This window comes from Nicotiana tabacum, chromosome 23 (genome assembly GCF_000715075.1).
Source record: "Nicotiana tabacum cultivar K326 chromosome 23, ASM71507v2, whole genome shotgun sequence".
Classification (NCBI taxonomy): domain Eukaryota; kingdom Viridiplantae; phylum Streptophyta; class Magnoliopsida; order Solanales; family Solanaceae; genus Nicotiana; species Nicotiana tabacum.
The window spans coordinates 128,644,306-128,667,465 of record NC_134102.1 but is presented as its reverse complement, the minus strand read 5'-3'; the positions used below and the strand labels follow the sequence as shown (position 1 = coordinate 128,667,465).

At 35.5% G+C, this 23,160-nt stretch overlaps 2 protein-coding genes across 2 annotated transcripts; both read left to right on the top strand.

Moving 5' to 3' along the window:
- Positions 1-135: 135 nt before the first annotated feature.
- LOC107780664 (agamous-like MADS-box protein AGL19) lies at positions 136-11,005 on the top strand. Its single transcript, XM_016601227.2, has 7 exons — positions 136-913; positions 4,715-4,802; positions 9,599-9,660; positions 9,886-9,985; positions 10,352-10,393; positions 10,480-10,521; positions 10,678-11,005. The coding sequence occupies exons 1-7, from the start codon at positions 732-734 to the stop codon at positions 10,798-10,800; spliced, it is 639 nt and encodes a 212-aa protein (XP_016456713.1). The 5' UTR covers positions 136-731; the 3' UTR covers positions 10,801-11,005.
- Positions 11,006-13,846: 2,841 nt separating this feature from the next.
- LOC107780670 (protein STAY-GREEN homolog, chloroplastic-like) lies at positions 13,847-15,724 on the top strand. The gene is made up of 4 exons (XM_016601234.2): positions 13,847-13,946; positions 14,081-14,262; positions 14,879-15,046; positions 15,231-15,724. The coding sequence occupies exons 1-4, from the start codon at positions 13,847-13,849 to the stop codon at positions 15,504-15,506; spliced, it is 726 nt and encodes a 241-aa protein (XP_016456720.2). The 3' UTR covers positions 15,507-15,724.
- Positions 15,725-23,160: the final 7,436 nt, after the last annotated feature.

The following is a 23,160-nucleotide window of genomic DNA, read 5'->3' as shown; positions in this document are numbered from 1 at the left end:
TATATTCGTGGTATGATAGGTTAGAATGAAGGCTAATGTGCCGTCAATGGTATCTATACTGTTCTCTATTAAAAATACAAAATTAATAATTCCCCCACTTGTTTGCCTGAGCTTACCATATATGTACTACACTAGTATTAGTTTTTTTTTTTTTGGGGGCATCTGTTTGTCTAATTTAGTGCTTCTTACAAGTTTACTAAAAGAAGAAAAGAGATGAGGTTTTCGTTCTTACAAGTCTTTCCTTAATCATTTCTCTATTTATATCCTCTCTCTAGTGGCTGTGAACTCGAAAGGCATAAGATAAAAATAGAAAAACAGAAAAAAGATGTCCTCATCTTTGTCTTCTTAGGGTTTCTGATCCTTTCCCTTTGAGTCTTACTTACCAAATTTCCTTTCTTTATTTTTCTTCTTCCATTTTTCAGATCTGAAACACCCATTAATAGATTGTTGTCTTGTTTTCTTCCTGTTGTATAAATCAATTCTTATCTTCTGCAAAAAAAAAAAAAAAAAAAAAAAGGAACCTTTCTTTTAATTTGCAGAAATTTCTCATGGGATGCTAGGATTTCTTGAATATTATTTTGTATTTAATCTGAAAGTTGATACCCTCTAACATTTTAAAATATCTGCAATTTTCACTAGTTTTTTTCCTTTCATATTTATTCTTCTTCCACCCGATCGAGCTTTTTGAGAAGAAGAAGAAGTATTAAAAAGTGAAAAATACAAGGTGAATAATGGTGAGAGGAAAAACTGAGCTGAAAAGGATTGAAAATGCAACAAGTAGGCAAGTGACCTTCTCAAAAAGAAGAAGTGGGCTTCTTAAGAAAGCATTTGAACTTTCAGTTCTATGTGATGCAGAAGTTGCCCTTGTTGTTTTCTCTCCAAAAGGAAAGCTTTATGAATTCTCAAGCTCCAGGTACACATAATTAATTATTATATCTTCATCTTCTTGTTTTTTCACTACTTTTATCATAATTGTATGTATATATATAGCTAGAACTAGAATCTTTATTTAACCAACTTATATATATAACTCTTTAGGATTTATATATACATTATTCAGACAATTACATTAAATGTAACAAGTACCAAGTACAATGATCACCTGCTTTATCTGTCCTAAAGGGTCCCTTGTTTTTCTGCCTTATTTGGTTTGTTATTAACTTCTCTTGATTCTCCAGTAGTGCTTAGTTTTATACCAGATAATTAGAGGAGAAAAGGAAAATTTTCTCTTGGTGACTTCATTAGTACTCACAGTGAACAAGAATTAGAAAGCCATAGTATTGCTAATACAATCTTTAATTCTTTGAATGATTTAAGTAATCCGTACATCCAACAATTATTTAGAATTGGTATAATCTTGATAAAGCTGAATCTTGTACAAATTATAGATGATTATGTGTATAATACAAGGAGTAATTCAGCAAACAAGAAAACAAACTTTTGATGTATGTTGTGGCAAAATGTTAGTACTTGGGAGAAGTGGTGACCTTTTTTATTTTTTACAATAAAATGAGGTTAAACTTGAAATGAAGTTGTACTTACAATCGTCAGTCCCAATACCCCACTCACTTTTGCCTGTTTATATGTTCACGAGTTTGAATGGAATTGGATCTTTAACTTCTGCTAAACCTTTTAATTCTTTCACCAAATATAATTAAATAGTTAAGAGTACTTGACCTAATATACTATTTTTACTGACCAACTCTTCAGTAATATGTCTGTGTGTACGAAAATGTAATGCATTCATATTTGCTTCTTTTACTCCACAGGTCTGCGTTTACTTTCTTCATTTGATTCCTCAATCTTTTCTTAGTGATATCAGACAATCAAATATATATATATATATCAAGTTCATAGACCACAAATGAATAAAGCAGATTTTCTCCTGATCACTTTCGAGAATTTTATGACTCAAAATTATTCATATTCTTACTAATGAATCTTTATGATGCTCCAAGGTTTAAGAAATCTTCATTTATGTGTATTGTTTTATAAGTTCATTCGAAGAAAAATTCTTAGTAGTACTAAAGAGTTTGTTTAGTTTACGGATAAGTTATACAAGAATTATTATATCGTGAACTATTATACTAGTTTTAGAATGATTGTAGTAATAAATGGATTGTGATGTTGAGATCAGGATGTCAAGTAAAGAAATAGTATTGTCTTTGTATTACTAACATACGTATTCTTGTTACACATCCTATCTCATATAAGAAAATATATAATTAAATTTCTATATAAGTTACGCATGTTTATTGATTTTATGGCGTTTATAAACCACAAGTGGAAATCAAACGTATTCTCATTGTTCTTTGTAGTCGAACTTTTCTACTTATACTGCATTGAGGAGTATTCTTTAGTGGGCATTTGGACATAAGAATGGTAAAATTTGAAAAAAAGTGAATTATTTTTCAAGTGAAAATGGTATTTGAAAATTAGAGTTGTGTTTGGACATGAATATAATTTTGGGCTGGTTTTGAATTTTTTTGAGTGATCTGAAGTGAAAATTTTGAAAAATAGCTTTTTGGAGTTTTTCAACATTTCGAAAAATTTCAAAATCCTTCAAGTGAAAATCGAAAATTTCATGGCCAAACACTTATTTTGAAAAAAAGTAAAAAAAAATCAAAAAAAATAAATCTTTTTTTATGGCCAAGCGGACTCTTAGTACTGAAATCGAGTTAGCAAAAAGTACCGATAAGTCTGCTGCTTGCCCTATCATCCCGTGTCTCAACTAACTTTTTCCTTGTCTCTAAGTCTCTCTTTAGGCTTTTGAAACTCTGATAATAATAATGCCTGGTTTTATGCTTAGATTGTTTTCTTATACAAAAAGAAAATGAGACTTAACTACATCTTGCGTTTGCTAGCAAAAGCTTGATTACAACGCCATGACATATTTAGTGAGACATCTATTTAATTTCCATCCAAACCAAGCGTATTTCTCTTCACTTAGTAAAGAATTGATATTGAAACAAGATTTGGAGCCATTTATCGGAGTCTCTTAGTACAGGCTATGAATTGAAACACTACTAATCAATTCTGAAAAAATATTCTACATTAAACAGGATTATAACACAAACAGGTGGTATAATATTTGGGCTGTACCTTGAAGATTCTCCTTTGCGATTTTCATTTGCTCTTTTGGAGGGAGAAGCTTTATAAAAGAATTATCTTTTTTTATCTACAACACAAAATATTTATCATTTAAGACAAATTTGTCTAAACTATTGTAAAGAATCTAAGCGTTCAATCCGAAATGATTATTGGAGTAGCTCAATCAATATGAGACAATCTAACACCTCTCAGACCTGGATTTTTGGAGCATGGATAATATAACATAGGCGTCCAATATTGGATAAATTACCGGGGATGAGTTTGTGGAGATCAATTAAAGAGAATGAAATTTGGGCCTAAAAACCCTAAAGTTGACTCAGAATTGCTCAAGACCGTACAAAAATACAACAATCAAATTTTGATGAAAAAATTGGAATTTTCCTGAACCAAATGTTGGACAAACTTAGAGAAGGATGAATTACTTTATATTTTTTTCTTTATATATATATATATATATATATATATATATATATATATATATATATATATATATATATATATATATATATATATATCATTGAGTATTTTTCATATCTTCACTTTGGAGTTGAAGTTATTCACCTTATTAAGTAAGTATTCTAGTGGGCATTTGGACATAAGAATTGTAAAATTTCAAAAAAAAATAATTTTTTTTCAAGTGAAAATGATATTTAAAAATTAGAGTTGTGTTTGGATATGAATATAATTTTGGGTTATTTTTGAATTTTTATGAGTGATCTGAGTGAAAATTTTGAAAAATACCTTTTTGGAGTTTTTTAAATTTTCGAAAAATTTCAAATTCATCTTCAAGTGAAAATTGGAAATTTTATGGCCAAACATTGATTCTGAAAAAAGTGAAAAAATTCTTATGTCCAAACGGGCTCCTAGATATTACATATGGCTTAATGCTTTGGAGGGTGGTAATTTTGTGTAGATTGAAAATCTTGTGGAGACCATATAGATTTTAACTTTTATTTGCAAAATCAAAAAAATTGCCTGATTCTTCTCGAGATAAGGCGTAAAGAAAAACCAATTCAATGAAACATAATGATCATGTCATGATGTATTAGGATCAAACGCTTATCATCATGCCAAAAGCTATAGCGAAAAGTAAAGGCATAACTTTATTTCTTACTAAGCCCCCCAAACAAGTACCATATTCAATCATGACTCTGACCCGGGCCACCCCAGCCCCCTCGTGGGCCTTGTGATAGGCAGGATGTTGGTGTTACCCAACAATCCCCCTCCCAACACATGCCTCATGCAATATATTGCTCTTGGGAATCGAACTCATGCCCTTAGCTCTGATACCACTTGTTAAGATCAAACGCTTACAATCATGCCAAAAAGTTATAGTTGATAGCATAGGCGCAACCTTATTTCTTAACCAAATCCACCAAATAAGTGCCATGTTCGACCATGACTTTGACCGGGGCCACCCCAGTCCCTTGTGGCCCTTGCCATAAGCAGGATATTGGCGTTAACCAATATGATGGAATATTCTTGCCGGTGTAAATCTAATTTGTACAACTTATTACTATACAATCTCATTTTGTCTCACTTATGTTAAGGTAACATGGTGGAGAGTTACATATTCTTATCCTTTTCCATTTTTTCATTTTAGTACTAACAAGACCATAGAACGATATCAGAAGAATAACAAATATCTTGGACTCAACATATCAAAGATAGCTGATATACAAACTACTGAGGTTAGCATCCTTATTCATTTTTGCATTCTGTTCCTTTTTTCATTTTTGCATTATGCTAGGACACAAATACGTTATCTAATCAAAATGTTTTACGTAAACTAATTAATATATGTTGGTGTTGCCAACTTACATGTTGTCTCAACAGCATGCATTTTCACCCTCCTTGTCACATTGCATTTGTATATCACTAGCTTCTAGTTGTATCTGAGGAAGGGTTAGATTTGTATGTTAAATTTGATGTGTTGTCTTTTTTATTAATTAAAAGTAGTTTTGGGGATTTCAAAATGATGGGTCAAAATTAGCATGTGCATATATCTAGACTATTTAAACATTTCCTGCAAGAGTCCAGTGTGTCTTAGGGAACTATAAGGTTTTCCCTCGTGTTTATATATGTGCAAGTATGCAAGTCAGGCGTAATGAACAGGAAAAAGATTGTATGCAATTGTTGTTGAAACAATATATGGTGAAACCTGGAGTAAGAGAAGTGAGAAATGTACTTTTGTTGGCTATAGCTTGAAGTTAAAAGACTATACATAGTTTGTATAGTTAGAAGAAGAAAGACAATCATCATAAACAGAAATGTGTTGTTCGAAGAAGCTCATTGGAACTTGGAAAAATAAAGTTGAAAGACGAGTAGTAGTAGGCTGAGATAGGTTTGAACTTTAATTTATACTATTCTATATTCTAGGACAATGACATTATGGGTTAGTAATTGGGTTTTAAATTTAATTTTTGTACGTATTTAGTAAATTTTGTTGGGTGTGTGAATAAAGTTTCATATTGGTAGCTGAAAAAATTAGGAGCCTACATATAAGATGTACGAACTTGGCCAAAGCGAATAGTATAACACTATGCTAAAAGTATCTTTGGGCCGTTTTATAATTCTGGAATATATCTGTGGCAAATTTTGCTTAACATGAAAAGCATGCAACTCTGTCTAAATGTTACTCTAATCTATGAAACCTCTAATGAAGTACTGAAAATACTAACTGTCTGTAAATACTAAAAGACTGTAAAGTAATAGTAATGCCCTGAAAGAACTGGGGCTCACCAAATAGCTAGTACGAGAATCCTAGCGTTCTGAATCGTTAACCTGTAAATCGTTACTTGCATCGTGAGATGCAGGCCCTGGGCGAAAGGGACGTCAGTACATTTGAATTACACTGATATGTAAAGCAACTGAAAGAAAAAACTGTAAATGCTGAAACTGAAACTAAATTGATAGCTGATAACTGAAGTGATAACTAATATCTGATAACTGAACTGAACAAAGGAAGTAAAGATATGAATACTCCATTTTCGGAATGATGAACAACCTATTTATTTGAATAAACTACGTCCTCGGGCCCAACATATATGTGCACAAGCTACGACCTCACGCCCAGGTATACGTATACATAACTACGGCCTTAGGCCCAAAAATGCATAAAGCATAAACTATGGCCTCAGGCCCAAAAATGCATAAAGCATAAACTACGGCCTCAGGTCCAAACATGCATAAAGCATAAACTACGGTCTCAGGCCCAAATATGCATAAAGCATATAAACTATGGCCTCAGGCCCAAATACATATGTTCAACATTCAGGATTTAAAATAAGGAACTGAGAATCATACTGCAATACATGATACTGCAATACTAAACCATACTGGGTTACATGATACTGAATTACTGAATATGACTAGACTGAGATATGTATTCATGAACTGATTATGAAAACTGAAACTTCAATTGTTTATGACATGCTAAGTAATCTAGACTGAGACTCATGGGCATCAAACCCAAGTCTATATTGATTACGCAGTAAGCTCACAACGTTCAGAATGAATGTCAAGAACGAGTTATGAAGCTAGATAATAGAAATTATGTAACTATTCAAGGAACTAGGCTTAACTATATTTCTGAGGCAAGTAGTAACGTCGTAAAAAAAAACGTAGTGTAGGGAGAATCATTAACATTCCCAAACATAGAGAGTTAGCCTCACATACCTTAACTTCTTGCTCTTGAGCGTAAAGCAACATTCACCAACCCTTTCATCTTTAATCTATATCAATACAAAACTTAGGCATTTTATCAAATACTCTATGGGTACAAAGCTTCATAGCCCTCATTAATGGTGTTTCTACACCCAACAACCCATTCTCTTACTCTTAGATAAATTCTAAAATCTCAAATGGTTATAATCAACATCATTCTTCATCACCCATAAGATAAACAACACCCATAATCAATAATCAACAATCAACAACGTAAACCTATAACCGTTCATGATTTTCTGTCAAACCCATCAACTCATATCCCATGAACTAGAGTCTATAATCATTAATCCAATACTATAGTCAAGTAGAGCATGAAGATATTACCTTTTTGACGTTCAATCCTCTTGAATTCGAGTCCTAGAATTTTTTTTTCTCAACAATGATGACCTAATCGAATATCTAATGATTTGAAGGGTTTACCAATGTTAATAAGGTGTTGAATAATTGAAATTAACTTAGAATCACTATTAGAACTCACCTTGGATGGTGGAGGGACCTTGGGAGAGGTTAGGTTATTAAGAGCTTCCCCTTCTAGAGTAAGTTTTTGTGTTTTGGGGTATGAGGGATGGAGTAGGGCTTTTAAAATGACCCCCGGGTGTGCTCCCGCGCACCTGAACGCGCAGCAGGGCAGTAACACTGCCACAAGTGCGCGGCCGCGCACGAGACCATCTAGGCGCGCATACTGTGCATTGTCCAGTAAAATGCACATAACCTTTTGCACAGAGATCCGTTTGGGCTTCATAATATATCGTTGGAAAGCTATTTCAAAGGATACAACTTTTGTGTTTTGCATTTTCCCAAATTCCTTACAAAGTTTCACAAAATTCTGCTGGAAGACAAACCTTTCGTAAACTTAGTTGATTTTGTCGAATCTTATGCACCTCACTCTCCATCTATATTCTAAAACAACTATTTCTACCTATACTCATCCCGATAGAACTTCACATGTCTAAAATATGACATTACTAATTTAACATGTCCATACCTAAGCCGAATTTACGGGGTGTTACATTTCAGGCATACAAGAAGAAGCTAATTGCAGGCTTCAGTTGCCATAGGAGGAGATTGTGGGCGCGTGTGAACAAAGTCCTACATTGGTAGCGGACAATATCACACCAAATTAAGAGTATATTTGAACCGTTTTAGCCCAATAAGTTATTTAATACGAATACCAAATTTGAAATTAAAATTACTAGGTTCGATCGAACACATTGACTTCTAGTTCCGCTCCTAGTAATAGCTGAAGAAGAATCTTAAAATGAGGAAAATGATGTTGAAAAAGCTTCATGATTTTGATCAACTATTATCTTCAAGCTTGATAAAGTTGTAAAACCTTAAGCCCAAGTAGTTTCCACGAAAGATTAAATGCACTGCTGAAATTTATGCAGCATGCAATTATTGTTGTTGGGTGACGTCAATATTCTGCCTATGGCAAGACCCGGGGGGGTTAAGGTATCATTCGTAGTCATGATTGATCGAACATGGAACTTGCTTGGTGGGTTTGGTTAAGAAATAAAGTTGCGCCCTTACTATCACATATAACTTTTAACATGACGGTAAGCGCTTGATCTTACCAAGCAGTTCGATTCCCAAGAACAATATGCTGTATAAGTCAGGTGTTGGGAGGGGATTGTTAGGTAAAGCCAACATCCTTCCTATGGCAAGGCCCACAGAGGAGGTTGAGGTGTCCTGGGTCGGAATTATGGTCGAACATGAGACTTGCTTGGTGGGCTTAGTTAAGAAATAAAGTTGTGTCCTTGTTATTCGCTATAGCTTTTGGCATAATGGTAAGCACTTAATTCTAACAATTGCATGGTTAAACTAGCAAGCTTTGAAGAAGTCATTCAAGAAAGGTGCATTCTAAGAAGAATTTAAGAGAGTGTTGGTGAAAAGCAAGACAAACCAACTAGGATTTCTTGTGACAAAAAATCAACAACAGCATGCGAGAAGTCAACTGCTTAAGTTATAACTATCTGTTCAAACTCATTTCTCTGATTTCTTCTCGTCTCACAAAACTAACAGTAGTTAATAATTAAGAACTACTATCTTGCAAAAAATTTATATACTATCTGGATAAATATTGCATTTGTTATTTACGTTGGTGTAATTGATGTGCTTTATGTTGCTTATTCTCGGTGTTTTGTCTTTCAATCTCCCTTGAACTAAGTTTCACGTGGTCCACTATTACAATCCATGAGTCTTCCCCTCGAACTAGTTCCATGTGGCCATTACCATAATCCACAGATCAATTTCTAAGATTCACTGTGCGTCATCCACGTCGTTAGAGTATTTATGGTAACCAAAGCCCGCTACTAGCTTCTTTTTATGTGCGCATCTCCAAGCTCGTAAGGGTAAGCGAACCGAGCCCTCCACCATCACTTTGTCATCGTCATACTCGTCCCATTGAACCTTGGTTCTGATACCAGTTGTTGGGCTAAAACGGTTCAATAATACTCTTAACATATATTATTCGCTTTGGGCCAAGCCCGCATGATTTTTTCAAAAGGCTCCGCACCATTAAGAGATCTCTACGCCTTATATGTAGGCTCCCAAACTTTTCAGCGAACAATCATACGCAACATATATAAAAGAGCATTGTCCTTAATTTAGATATATAACTCATTATAATCAGCTTTGCTTATAAACTGTGTGTTGATAGCCTCTTGGCTCTTGTATAATGCCATTTCCATGCATGCTTTTTCCTTACTGCTGCTTTGCTGAGTCTCTTGGTTTTTTTATACACATGTGTTTTCCGTAGCATTTGAAAGAGGAGGTTGCAACAATGACTAGAAAGCTCGAGTTTCTTGAAGATTCTAAAAGGTTCTCTCCTAGTTTTCAGTACTGTAGGACAATATGGACACTGTAGAACTATGTTGCTCGGACTCTTCCAACATGTAGCCGAGTGCATATCGGATCCTCCAAAAGCAGTGTATTTTTGAAGGATCCGACACGGATGTGGTAACATTTTGGAGAGTTCGCGCAATATAGCTGCAGAATAAAACCAGCAAATGGTTCTGCTAATTCTTTGTGCATTATATATTGCAGAAAGCTTTTGGGACAAGGTTTAGATTCTTCCTCCTTTGATGAACTTCAACAGGTAGAAGAACAGTTGGAACGAAGTTTAAGCTGCATTAGGGCAAGAAAGGTGTGCATAATATGTTGTCTTTCTCTCTCTCTCCTTTTTTCTTCTACTTGTTGCATAAACTAGTGAAGATCTGATAATTGAACCTGCCGTCTTTTTTTGTTTGAATTAAAGTTTGATGTAGTGATGGTGTATAAATTATTTACACAATCAGGTCACTTATAAGGTACGATTACTATTACACGAGAATTTTATTATAAGCATTAACCAGTAATAAATTAACCTGAAAAAATAAAATGGTAACTAAACTGTTGTCACATATTAAATTACATTGATAGCGCAAAAAATGTTTACATTGTTCTTTGGGTAATAACTCTTTTTTTTTTTTTTTTGCTAATAACTAATTAAATTCTTTTTGTTTTGTCTCAGAACCTGTTACTGAGGGAACAGATTGCTCACCTAAAGGAAGAGGTAAGTGCCAATTTAATATCCATAAAAGTCAGAACTGTTAAACCAGTTGGTTTACAAATTAAAGTACACTGTTTCTATTGTCTCAGGAAAAAATCCTAATGAAGCAAAATGCAGACTTGAGGAAAAGGGTGAGATATTACTTGAAATATTTGCCTACATGTCAATGTTTTCTGCATCTCTATTGATGGGTTGATTTTCACATATGTTGTTTGATTTACTGCATATGACAATATGACTAGAGGAATATATAATTAATAAGTAAAAAAAAACTTTTTATTCTTCAGATTGAGGTGCTACCGTTGTCTTTGACAATAGTACCTCGAGAAGAGGAGGACTCTCAAAGACAAACAATGGAAATAGAGACAGAGCTATCTATTGGACTTCCTCAAAGACAAAGCTCCCATTAATTTTTCTCAACTGTGAAAATAATTGCATTACTTCAAGCTTTTTACCACTGTAATTAATTTCTAGAGTTTAGTAACAAATAAACTACAGTCGTTATGGTTATCTTTTTCTTCTTTTCTTTCTTATCAGTTGTGCATTAATAATCATCAAAATGATGCAAATGATAGTTCTACCTAGCGAAATGTATATACACTTATTTTATTTTTATTTTTTCTTCCGTTGCTTTATTTCCTTAGTTAATTAACGAGTTATTGTTACAAGTTGGTTATACATTAATCGTTGCTATGAAATTGGAGATGTTAAAATTAGTGAGGTTCTTTTCTGATGTTTTCTACTTCAATATCACACAAGAGGGGTGTGATTTGTGTGGTGTCCAATTTTTTGCGTGCATAGATTATAGAAGGATATGATTCTTCTATGTGTTCCTTATACTACAATTGCGGAATAATAAATACAGAAAGTAAAGAATACATGTATTTTTACGTGGAAAATACCTAGCTCAAAAGGTGAAAAAATCACGATCTACTACCAAGTAGGATTTTTCCCAACACTTCACTAAATCCCTGAGCCAAAAATAACGTTTACAAAACTTTTGTAAACTTAAGGATAACTCTAATCCTTTGTGGCAACCAGCCTCAGACTGTTTCCATAATTTCAAGTTAACTTTAACTTGAACAATATATTCGGAGTACCTAGTACAAATGATTCTAGAAAAAAAGCTGAAAGGTACAACTAAAAATCCCTACTACAATTGAACTAGAATAAAAGATAGACACTTGGAACTGATTCTTTTATCTGGTTCATATAGCTTCAGGTTCGCACACTTGAATCACACAGGAATTGCTTGCAAAATGCCTTGCTATTTTGCTATCAATTTTTGCTTAACTTCAGCGTTTGTGCGTCATCTGTAAAAGAGAACAAACTAATATATATAGAGTTAGTAGAATAGGAAATAACTAGAGTTCTAATACTATACTTTTCCTTGGTGAAAGAGTTCTAGTTATCTTCAACTTCTAACTCCTCCCTTATCTAGGATAGAGTTCTCCTTGAGTAGGGAGTCCTCATGCAACCTTTTCGTTCAGGAGATATCAGATATAACCATTCAAGCTTATCTATTTCAAGTGCATACCTTGTGCTTGAATCTGCCCGTGTCTATATACACTGTGTATGGACTTGGTTCATGCATGAGTTTCTTTTGTCAAATCATCAAAACTTAGGCCAACATTTTCTCTTCATTTTGCATTTCTCTCCTGAGAAGTCTTTCTGCACTACCCAAAATCTTGGACCAGAAGCCTGAGATATTTGTGTATTACTTTAGTTCACCTTGTCCGAGCTAGGCATTGAACATTAACAAAAAATTTAGGAAAAATGATACCATATAGCCGCTGTAAAAATAATAGTCGAAAATGTATAAAATTTGTATATTTTTTGTATATATATACATTCTGTATGTTATATACCAAAATTATACAAATTTTATACATTTTTTCAGCTACCAGATGTAAATAGTTTCTAGCGCGGGATAAAAGTGAATACCCCAAAATTTTTATGGGAAATGAAACGGGTCAATACCACGCTTAAAATAAAAATAATCAAGAAATGTGTAATATATGTATGTGTATAATCGACTGTAATAAGTGTATAGACGGACATTTGAGAATTTGAGGGGTTGCTAAGAATATTAATATTCTTACTTTAACCTTTCAGGACGAGTAATGAGAATTGAAATCACTGTCTTTCACATACTCTTTATTCCAACTTCAATAAAATATTATCCAAGTGCCTACTTAAAACCTGAATTCGTTAATAATGCGCAAGAGATCATTGGAGGATGAAGATATTTGTGCATTTCGAACGTACGTTAATTAAGGAGAAGGAAAATAAGTACTGATAAGTAGTATTTATTAACAGAAACTAACGGATGAGTAGTATGAAGGATTTTTTAGGTCAATTAATTAAAAGCTTATAACTTCCAAACTTTATGGGCTCATTATATTTGTCCTGAATAGTGTTATAACTGCATCTTGATCTTTTACCAAATAAAAATCACGTTCCGGTATATCTAATTTTTCTTACGAAAATTAAGGACCACAATGAGGTTAGGTAGTAGACAAGCTAGGGCGGGATAGTCTACTCGAAAATAAATTATCTCACATTCGTTGTTTATATTGAATCAATAAATACATAACATATATCTTTTATATCACTTTTATCATTTAATCGATACTAAATTACTATATATTTTTACCTCAATATATTATTTCAGCATGGTTGACTAATATGATTATTATGTTTTATATGTTGGTAGTGTAAAAAAATACTTACATGATTATATCGCTTAACAAGTAATTGCAGATAACTATTGATTGATAATCTAGAATAAATGATAACAAACATATTAGAGCAAGATAACTTAGCATTGTAAAACTATATATATATATATATATATATATATATATATATATATATATAAAAACTTAAATCCAATTTATATTAGGAGTTAAACAACAAAGTAATCAAACTATCCCAATAAGATAGGCAACACTAGCCCGCAAAGCTGTGGCCTTGGTAATGCAGATCCTTTGTCAACTATTGGCAACACCTAACTTGTGTTAGATAGATATCACTCCGTATTTATGTACAGTCAAACCTCTACCACAGTCTCGTTTGTTCTGAATTGTTTTGGCTACTATAGTAAAGTGTTGTTATAGAGGATATATATTATAACATAACATAAGAATCAGTTTTGAGAAAAATATGGCTTTTATAGTGAATGATTATTAGATAGAGATGATGTTATAGAAAAGTCTGACTGTATTACTCCTAGCTTGATTTTATTAGTATACTTGCATTAAATCCCCTCATTAAGGGGTATGGAGTCTTGTATTTATTTGTATTATATCACATGTATAATTGCATATCTGTACCTCTAATATGCCTATATCTTGATTATAACTAATAAGTACATGATATCCCTTCATTCAGCTTATTAAGCGCAGCCACATCTGCTTAATTCTCAGATATAGCTTCAGTTTCAGAGTCTTTGAGATGAGAATTTTGACTGCTTCTCTGTTGGTTCCATCTAAGATAAATCCTGAAAAGCAGAGCTCTATTTATTTTTACAGAACAAGAAGAAGATCCAAGAAGAGTATTAATAATTCCATAGTCACTGTAATTTGATCACTCTTCATTTTTCTCCTCCTTTAGCTTTTCAAAGTTAAAGTTTAGACATCTTTGTAAAGCAACAACAATGACTTAACAGTTATTTGTTTTTCTAAAAAGATTATCAGGTGGCAAGGTTACTTGAACCAGCTATATTTGAAGCGTCAAAGTTAACGGTTCTTTTCTCAGGAGTTGATGAGGAAAATCATCCAGGAAAACTTCCAAGAACATATACATTTACTCATTGTGATCTTACTTCTAAACTTACTTTGACCATCTCCCAAACCATCAATAACTCTCAGGTAGTTAATTCTCTTCATTAAAATCAGTTATTTCTGGTTTTGGTTGTCTGTCCACAAATATTTTTGTCAAATTGAGGAAATTTGGATAGATATTTTTCATCTTTTCTCTTCATAATTATCACAATTATTAACTTCACTGTTTTATAGCCTGTTTGGCCAAGTTTTTAAAATCAGAAGTGCTTTTAAAAAAAATACTTAGGGTGAGAAATACTAATACTTTTTTTGAAAAGTACAACAACAACAAACACAGCGTATCAGCGTAGCGTAATCCCACAAAGTAGGGTTTGAAGGTGGGGAAGGTAAAGTGTACGCAAACCTTACCCCGACCTAGCTTGTGTAGGTAGATGAGTTGTTTTCGATTTTTTTGAAAAGTATTTTTCAAAATAAGCTTTTAAGAAACTTGACTAAACATGCTATTAGACATTATTATTATTAATCTGTAATAAATATTTTTTCCAAAAAATACTTTCTACGGTCCAACCAAAACATGAGAAAATATTTTCGGAAAAATTCCAGAAAATAAGTTGGAAAATGACTACCATCATGCCAAAAACACATTATATGTATGAGAAAATTAAGGGAGAAAAGTAGAGGAAATGTGTTTTTTGATTTGCAGTTGCAAGGGTGGCACAATAGACTGCACAGAGATGAAGTGGTTGCAGAATGGAAAAAGGTTAAAGGGAAGATGTCACTTCATGTCCATTGCCATATTAGTGGAAGTCATTTCTTGTTAGACTTGTGTGCTAGGCTCAGATATTATATCTTCTGCAAAGAACTTCCTGTGGTAAGTTTTTACAAATTATTACTATATTTAGTTTTTGTCCAAACCATGTAAATTAGTAAAAAAATATATTAAATATTTAACTATTTATTATTATATATTGAGTTGTATAATAACTCATAAATTTTAAATATTGAATTCGTCTTCGCACACAAACTATCTAACAATTTGAAATGTGCATCATCAGGTTCTAAAAGCTTTTATTCATGGAGATGGGAATCTGCTACAAAATTACCCAGAGTTGCAAAATGCTCCAGTTTGGATTTATTTCAATTCAAACATTCAAGAATTCAACAAAATAGAGTGCTTGGGTCCACTCAAAGAAGCTGCTTCTTCTAATGAGGTACATGGGCCCCACAAAGAAAAGACTTTACCAGAGCCTTGTCAAGAGTCTTGCACATGTTGCTTCCCCTCAAGGAGCTTGATCCATGGGCCTACTTCAATTTCTGATGTCAATTTCTGATGTCTATCCACCGAGGCTTGTAACTACGGAAAAGTTAAAAGAAGAATTGACCCAAATAGCCTTACATCCAATTATAAAAATAGTCAGTGAAGATATAATATATGTCTAAATTATGTATTATATATGTATAATTATCAATATATAATTTATGTATACGATTAGAAAGAGTAAACAAAGAATATGGACGACTATTTGTGTAAGAAAACACAAGTTAAAAAGAGAGTTGCTTCTATTTGTTTACGTGGTAAACAAGGAAAAAAAAAATCAGATTTATAATTGATAATTGAAAAATAGTTATAGTTTAAAATGTGTCTTTAAAAAAATCAGATTTATCCCTGTCTTTTACATAATAAATGTGTACCCACTTAATCCACAACTTGTCCTATTTTTATAGACAAGTTCCAGTAATACTTCAGGATTGCAGCTCTATTCCATACTTGGACATCAGTGAAATTCAGGCTCCCAACTGTCTTAGGTAGACACAATGCCACCAAATCCTTCTTTTTTACTTTTGTATTTCTCGTCCAGAGAAAGGTCCTACATACAACTTCTATCTTGTTGATGACCTTATTAGGCAATGGGAATATCTGAGACCAATAAGACTGAATGGCTATTATCACACTTTTAATTAATTGCAACCTCTCTGCATATGATAGAAACTTTACAGACAAATTGGTATTATTACAAGCATTTTATCAATCAAAGGTTGGCACTGTGCTATAACCAACCTTTTGGAGCTTAATGGTACTCCAAGGTACTTAAAAGGTAATGTACCAACAGAGAAGCCAAGTTGTTGTACTATCTCATGGTGCACATGGCCAGGCACTCCTCCAAAGTGTATACTACTTTTGTTTATGTTAGCAATCAATCCTGAGGCCTTGGAAAACTGTTGCAAGTAATCAAAAAGTAGTTTAGCTGATACCACATCACCTCTGCAAAACATGAGGAGGTCATCAGCAAAACCTAGTTGTATTATGCCTAGCTTTTCGCATCTAGGATGATAGTTGAAATTTGGATTCCCCTTTAGTGTTCTGAGCAATCTAGTGAGATACTCCATGACAAGTACAAACAAGTAAGGGGATAAAAGATCACCCTGTCTGAGCCCCTTTTTTGCATCAAATGGTGGTGTTGGATTTCCATTCATAACTATTGAATAGGTGACAATTCTGATGCAACTTCTAATCCATGTGATGAACCTCTCTGGGAAGTTTATACTCGACAAGATCTGCTCCAAAAAAACCTATTCCAATGAGTCTTAGGCCTTTTGCATGTCCACTTCGATCATAATCCTTGGTGACACTCCTTTTCTACCATATCCTTTAATGATTTCATGGCTTAGAACCACACTGTCATGTATCACCCTTCGAGGAACAAAAGTATTTTGACTGCAATCCACTAAGGAATCCATGACCTGTTGTAATCTGTTGGTGATCATTTTATAAATAATTTTGTACAATGTTGTGCAGCAAGAGATTGGTCGATACTCCTTGATAGTGGCATGGTTTTTTTACTTTAGGCATCAGTGTAACTGAAGTGCAATTTATAGGTTTATACATATCAGTTGTTTCAAAGAATCTAAGTAATTCCGTTGTTACCTCATCTCCGAGTATGTGTCATGTTTTCTGAAAGAACAGTGAGTTAAAACCATCACACCCTGGGGCTTTCAATGTGTCTATCCCTTCCGGTGCTTGAAACACTTTATCTTTTGTGAATGGCCTAATTAGGTAAAGTTGTTGAGCTCTATTCAGATTTGGCCCCTCCTTCATGATGTTAGGATTAATGGCAGGTAAATAGTTCTGGCTTGAGCCTAGTAGGCTTTTGTAGAAGCCAATTATCTCTTCTTGAATCTCCTCTGGCCTTTGTAATAACCTCCGTGTTGTGGATGTAAGCTGCTTTATATAGTTTTGTGATCTTCTCCCCTTCATGTTGGCATAGAAGTATGCTGAATTAGAGTCGCCTAGTTTGAGCCATTGGACCGTAGATTTTTGCTCGTAAATGTTCTTCTCTATTATACTCCACTTTTCAAGTTGCTCCTTTAGCTCATTCTCTTCCTCAAACTTTCATGTAGAGTGGAATATGTCCCTCATTTGTGCTTGCAATTCCTTCAGATTGTCCCTAATATTCTGAATTTTGTTCTCCACCCTATAAACTCCTTGTTGTTTAACCTCTTCAGGGCTCCTTTAACAGTCTTCGGCCTTAACCATATACTCATTATACCTTGTGCAGGCCTTTGAATTGACCAGCTGCTCTTCACTTTCTCTGCAAACTCAGGATGGTTTCCAAACAATTCAGAAATCTAAAAGGCTTCTTCCTGGTGATATTGTCCTCTCCAATCTCAATGCTTAATAGAGAGTGGTCTGAGAAGTGTGGATCCTTGATATGGACTTGCAAAGGAGGCATGGTATTCATCCACCGTGTGTTCACTAATGCTCTATTTATTTGACTATAAACATGGCTATTGGTCAATGTAAAAGTTCTCCCAGTGATTTGAAGTTCTGCAACCCCACACACTTATATGAATCTTCTGAAATCCCTAGTTTCATATTCATGCACCTCATTTTCATGTGATCTATCCTCCACATCTAGGAATGAGTTAAAGTCCCCCATTATCAACCATGGATGGATCATTAGCTCCTCTATTTCCTTCAATTTCCTCCATAATTCTTTTCTAGCTGGGACAATATGCAATCCATACACTGCTGAAAAGTGAATAACTATGTTGTTGTGTCTAGGCTGAATAATCCCATAAATGAGCTGATCATGGATCTCTATGAGTGTAAATTTGACTTCAGTAGGGTGCCATATTATCCATATACGATCTCTAATTGCAGCAGATCCGCTAGTACACCATTCCCAGCCATAATCTATTTTCTTTACAATCTTTGCAGTCTTATTGCTGTTAACTATATGTTCTGATATAACTATTAAGCTTACTTTATTCCCCTTCAAAAACTCCTTCAACTCCTTTTGCTTGTATACTTTATTTATTCCCCTAGCATTTCATGTGACGACCTTCATGTGGCATGTTATATGATTGGGGTCTTCCTTCACTCCTATCATAGCTACATTTCCTTTCATTATCTACTCTCCTTATGTCTGCTTGTGTACTAGTTTCTGACAGAGGGCCAAATCCATTGTTGATAGGCACCCGGCTTGATGCTATACTAACATTCTTAGTGCATTTATTTGCAGACCTCTTTATTTCCATCCTTCATCCTCTTTGGATCATTCTGTTGAGATGGCTCAATACCCTCTCCAATCTCATGTTTCTGCACAACCACCTGATTCTTTGGTTGTTTGGTTGCTTGGTTTGATTCCTCTCCCTTGGCTTTTGGTTCTTCTTTTTTAGCTCCTCTTTTGCTTGAGGTTGTTTATTTTTTGCGAAATCATGCCCATCTTGCGGGCAAGACTTACAAAACTCCGACACCCAGTCATATTGTACCTCATGTTCAAATATCTTCCCTGGTGGATCCTCAGGGGAATTGTTTTTAGGATCTCACTGTTGAAATTAAAGTCTGCAGCCCGTGCCTTAATGATCACTGGTTTGTTGTTCATCATATGTAGACCTAATGCTATCACCTTATCTCTATCCTCCAAACTATTAAATTGAATGACAAAGTATCCCTAATTATGGTAGTAAATGTTAGGTTTGGGTGTCAATCTCCGCTGACCTTCTACGAATCGTCCTACAACTCCAATTGACGGATCATCTCCAACAACATAGAAGAGAATTGATGTCTTCCATTTCTCAGTGCCTTTCTCGAGTTCTGCCTGTTGAAGTTCCACAATATTTTGGCCATTGTGGATCGTTGGGCTATGAAGCTTAGACTCATTCCCCGGGCAACAAATTTATTCCCTGCAAATAGATTTTCCCAAGGTTTGTCTCCCTTTCCCTCCGCGTTTAGATCTAGCTACTTCCTCGCTCCTGTCGCCTTATCTCCTTGGTCACTCTCAACCCTAATTTCAATTGGGTTCGGAGTTACCTTCGCCATATTAGCCCTAGTTTCAGCAGTAGGAGCACTTAGAGTTTTGACCGCTTCACTTCCTATTGCCGTTATAGTTCCAATTGTGGCTGGTGGAGTGGTAATGTCCACTTTCCAATTTGGTACCGTAGGCCATGCTTCGGTCATTTCCCCCATTTTCTGGTGTTGCACTTTTATAGAAAGCAGAATGCCACTTATCTTCCGATTTTCACTTTCATTTTTCAGAATATAATTAAATAGCATTGTAGACTCAGTGCGGAGCCAGAAAGTTTACTAAAGAGAGCCAAACTATAAAGAAGTAATACAAAAAAAGTCAAAGGGATTTAACATATACTATAGTATATATGCATAAAAATAAAAAATTATACCTAGCTAAACATTATAATTTTATGATAAATGGGGTTTCAACCCCTTGGACAAATCTGGCTCGACCACAGATAGTAGTTGGCTTTTTGAAAAATTATTAAAAGGAAAAATTGTAATAAATATGTTTACCCGAAAAATGGATAGAGTTGAATTTATACGCAGTTCTAAGGATACATGATATAACTTGGTATAAATTGAAAAAATAAGTAGAAATATATCGAATATTGACTGTAAAAAAGGAATAAAATACAAACCCAAATTGAGTAGAGAATGATTTATAAACGAACAAGATGAATCAATGTCCAAAGCCCAAAAAAGGATAATCTTTACTATATGTGTGTAAATCTCAATAATCTTTGAAATGTGAGAGTGTATTGATATATGAATATTCAATCTGTCCCCTTGCAGAAATGATAGCCACTCTTCATATAGTGGAGGAATCCTACTTTGGATATAATTAAAAATACATAGTGGGGATCCCATGATAGATCAGTTAGTTAGCTTTTCCTTAATTTCCGCCGAGATTCTCTCCCCTAGTGCGGCTACAATGGCTCTTTGTCCTTTAGCTCGATCTTGGTCGGTCTTGGTATTGGTCGGTTTCTGGATCTTGAGCTTGATACTGACTCGAGCTCGGTATTGATCGGTCTGGATCTTGAGCTCGATAACACCACTTCTCATCATAGCTCAATATTGACTCGAACTCGACCCTCGGTCCATCATATTTTAATCTTGACTAATTATACGACGGGCAAACTCGGTTTTGGCCGTATACAGATAGTCCCCCCGTTTCTCGGAAATAATATGGCGAGAAACGATATGATTTTTCAACCTCTGACTAGATACACACTGACGTCTACGTCGAGTTCGACTATGACGTATGTGACAAATGTCCCGTCGGTTCAGTTACCAAGGCATTAAATGTGCGTCAGACGTTGGTCGGCCACTGCTGATTTTGAACCGTCATTGCGAAAACTATAAATAGCCCCCTTCTTCATTATTTTATACCTTTACCTTCAACTCTTCTCATTCCAACTTTCGCAGTTCTTCACCTTCTCCAAAGTTCTCTATTTCCAGCTTTAAGAATTTCTTTGCTTCTTCGCCAAACACCAAAATATTTTAATTTCCCATCTTCTTTGTTCTTGAAAATTTAGATGGCCAAGATATCTAAACCGTTCCTCAGAAAGAGTCTGCTTCCTCATCTCGGCCGGCCGGTGAGAAACCGGTGGTGGAGCCACTTCTCGAAGAACTCGTTCCCGGGGGATGTATTATAGATTCTGACTTTAAGGTCGAGAAACCCTCGTCGGTTTCCGGTCGATGTGAGCCGGTATCGAGATATATATTCTTGATACCCCAAAGCCTTATTGATTTGGTGAAGAAATATTGTGGTTGGGAAAACAAAGAGGTTGTGATACTGGCACCGGAGGAAACGATCACTACCCACGTGGAAGGGTACTTGAGTGTTTACACTTATCCTTTCACGCTGGGTCCCCTCGATCCGATCATCATCGACTTCTGCAAAAAGTACCAAGTAACCCTTGGCCAAATACATCCTTCTCTCTGGAGTATTGTAATACTGCTCCGTTTCTTTGTGAGCAAAATCGACGGGCTTCCCTTTACCCTCGACCACCTCGTAAGATTATATAGCCCTCGTCTTTACCAAGGTGGGCTGATAAAGCTTCAACGTCGGGCCACCAAGGCGTTCACCTCGAGCATAGATGAAGATAAAGGTCGGGGTTGGATGAGCCGGTTTGTTTGAGTGAAGACCTCGGACTTAATCCCGGCTGAGAGTATGCCATTTCCCGAGAAATAGAATATGAACCGTAAGTGTGATTCCGTTTTTAGCTTTTGTTGTTTTTACTTCTTCATCTTTACTTATCGGTGTTTTTCTTGACACAACTGTTGCTTAGATGCCAGGAGCGGTTCCCCATCTCGAGAACTGGGTCAGGAGCCTGGTTTCGATATCGACATATACCGAGCGCGCATGGTGCGATTTGTCAAAGGGCCTGTGGGAAGCTCGTACTCATGGTAAACCTTCTTCTTGACTCACCGATTTGCTTATTGTTCAAGTATTTTTTTCAAGCATAAGTTTTACTTACTTTTCTTTCTTCGTAGGTCTCGGAAAAGATGTGGTTATGAGACCCCCATCAGGTGATGAAGAAGTTTTACAACCTACCTCAAAACCGGAGAAGGCTATTAAGAGAAAAATGGCCTTGGACTCCGAGGGTCAAAAACCAAAAAAGAGAGCGGCTCGTAAACCCAAGGTGAATGTAATCCCTTTGACCATGGCGTCTGTCCTGAGTCTAAGGGATGAAGAAGAAGAAGAAAGTGATTCCGGGCTGTTGGCCCGTGCCCGGGCTAGTACCGATACTCAAAATACTTCGGTATTGGTGAGAGTTGATACTACTCCGACCAGGCTTGATGAGGTCGAGGAGGGGACTTCGACCCAAGTTCCCGAGCTGAGGGATACCGATGATGTTTTACCTCGGGGTAAAGAGACCGTCGAAGGGGCGGTGAATGCTGGAGCACAAACTGAGCTTGGGGCTCTTGAAGATGGAGGCAGTGCCCCAAAAGACCTACTTGGGGTGATAGATATCGAGGATTCCCTTCCTTTTCCCCTTCCTTTTCCCAATCGATGATACATGACGCTCAAGCTGTGGAGACTTGTCACGGGGAAGGGGCCCACGGGGGGAAGGATCCTTTCCGTGGTTATTTTATCGGGGTAGAAGATGTTACCGGTCCGAGTGACTTGGAGGCTCCGAAGAAGAGCTCGAGTGAGGTGGGAGCGCCTTACCTATTTAACAAAGCCCAACATGCCTTGAATCGGGTAAGTTCATACTTCCTTTGCCAATTTTTATACTTGTGTTTTTCTTTCCTTGTATAATCCCTTATTATTTTTGTAGGCTTCTATGCTTCATCGCGAGGCATTTTTCCAATCCCGAGTGGAGCTGAGCCGGTACGAGGCTGAAGTTCGAAGGCTTACCGAGGAGAGAGATGCCTTAAAGATTCTCAGTGAGCAGAGAGAAGGAGAAGTAAAAGGACTTCGGGGCGAGATGGAAGCATCTAGGAAAGAACAAGCTGAGTTGTCCGAGCAGGTACAAAGAATTTTTGAATTTAATGATATTGAATCGGGATTGATGGCTAATAATTCGGTCCCGCAGGTTGAGCAAAAGTTTGATGTGATTAGATAGCTTTGTGCTGAAGTGGATGTAGTGAAATCAGAGGCCGAGGAGTGGAAGAAGAACATGGACCGCCTCGCCTCAGAGAAGGAGACTTCCTGAACTCAACTGTCTTCGGCTGAGGCCCAA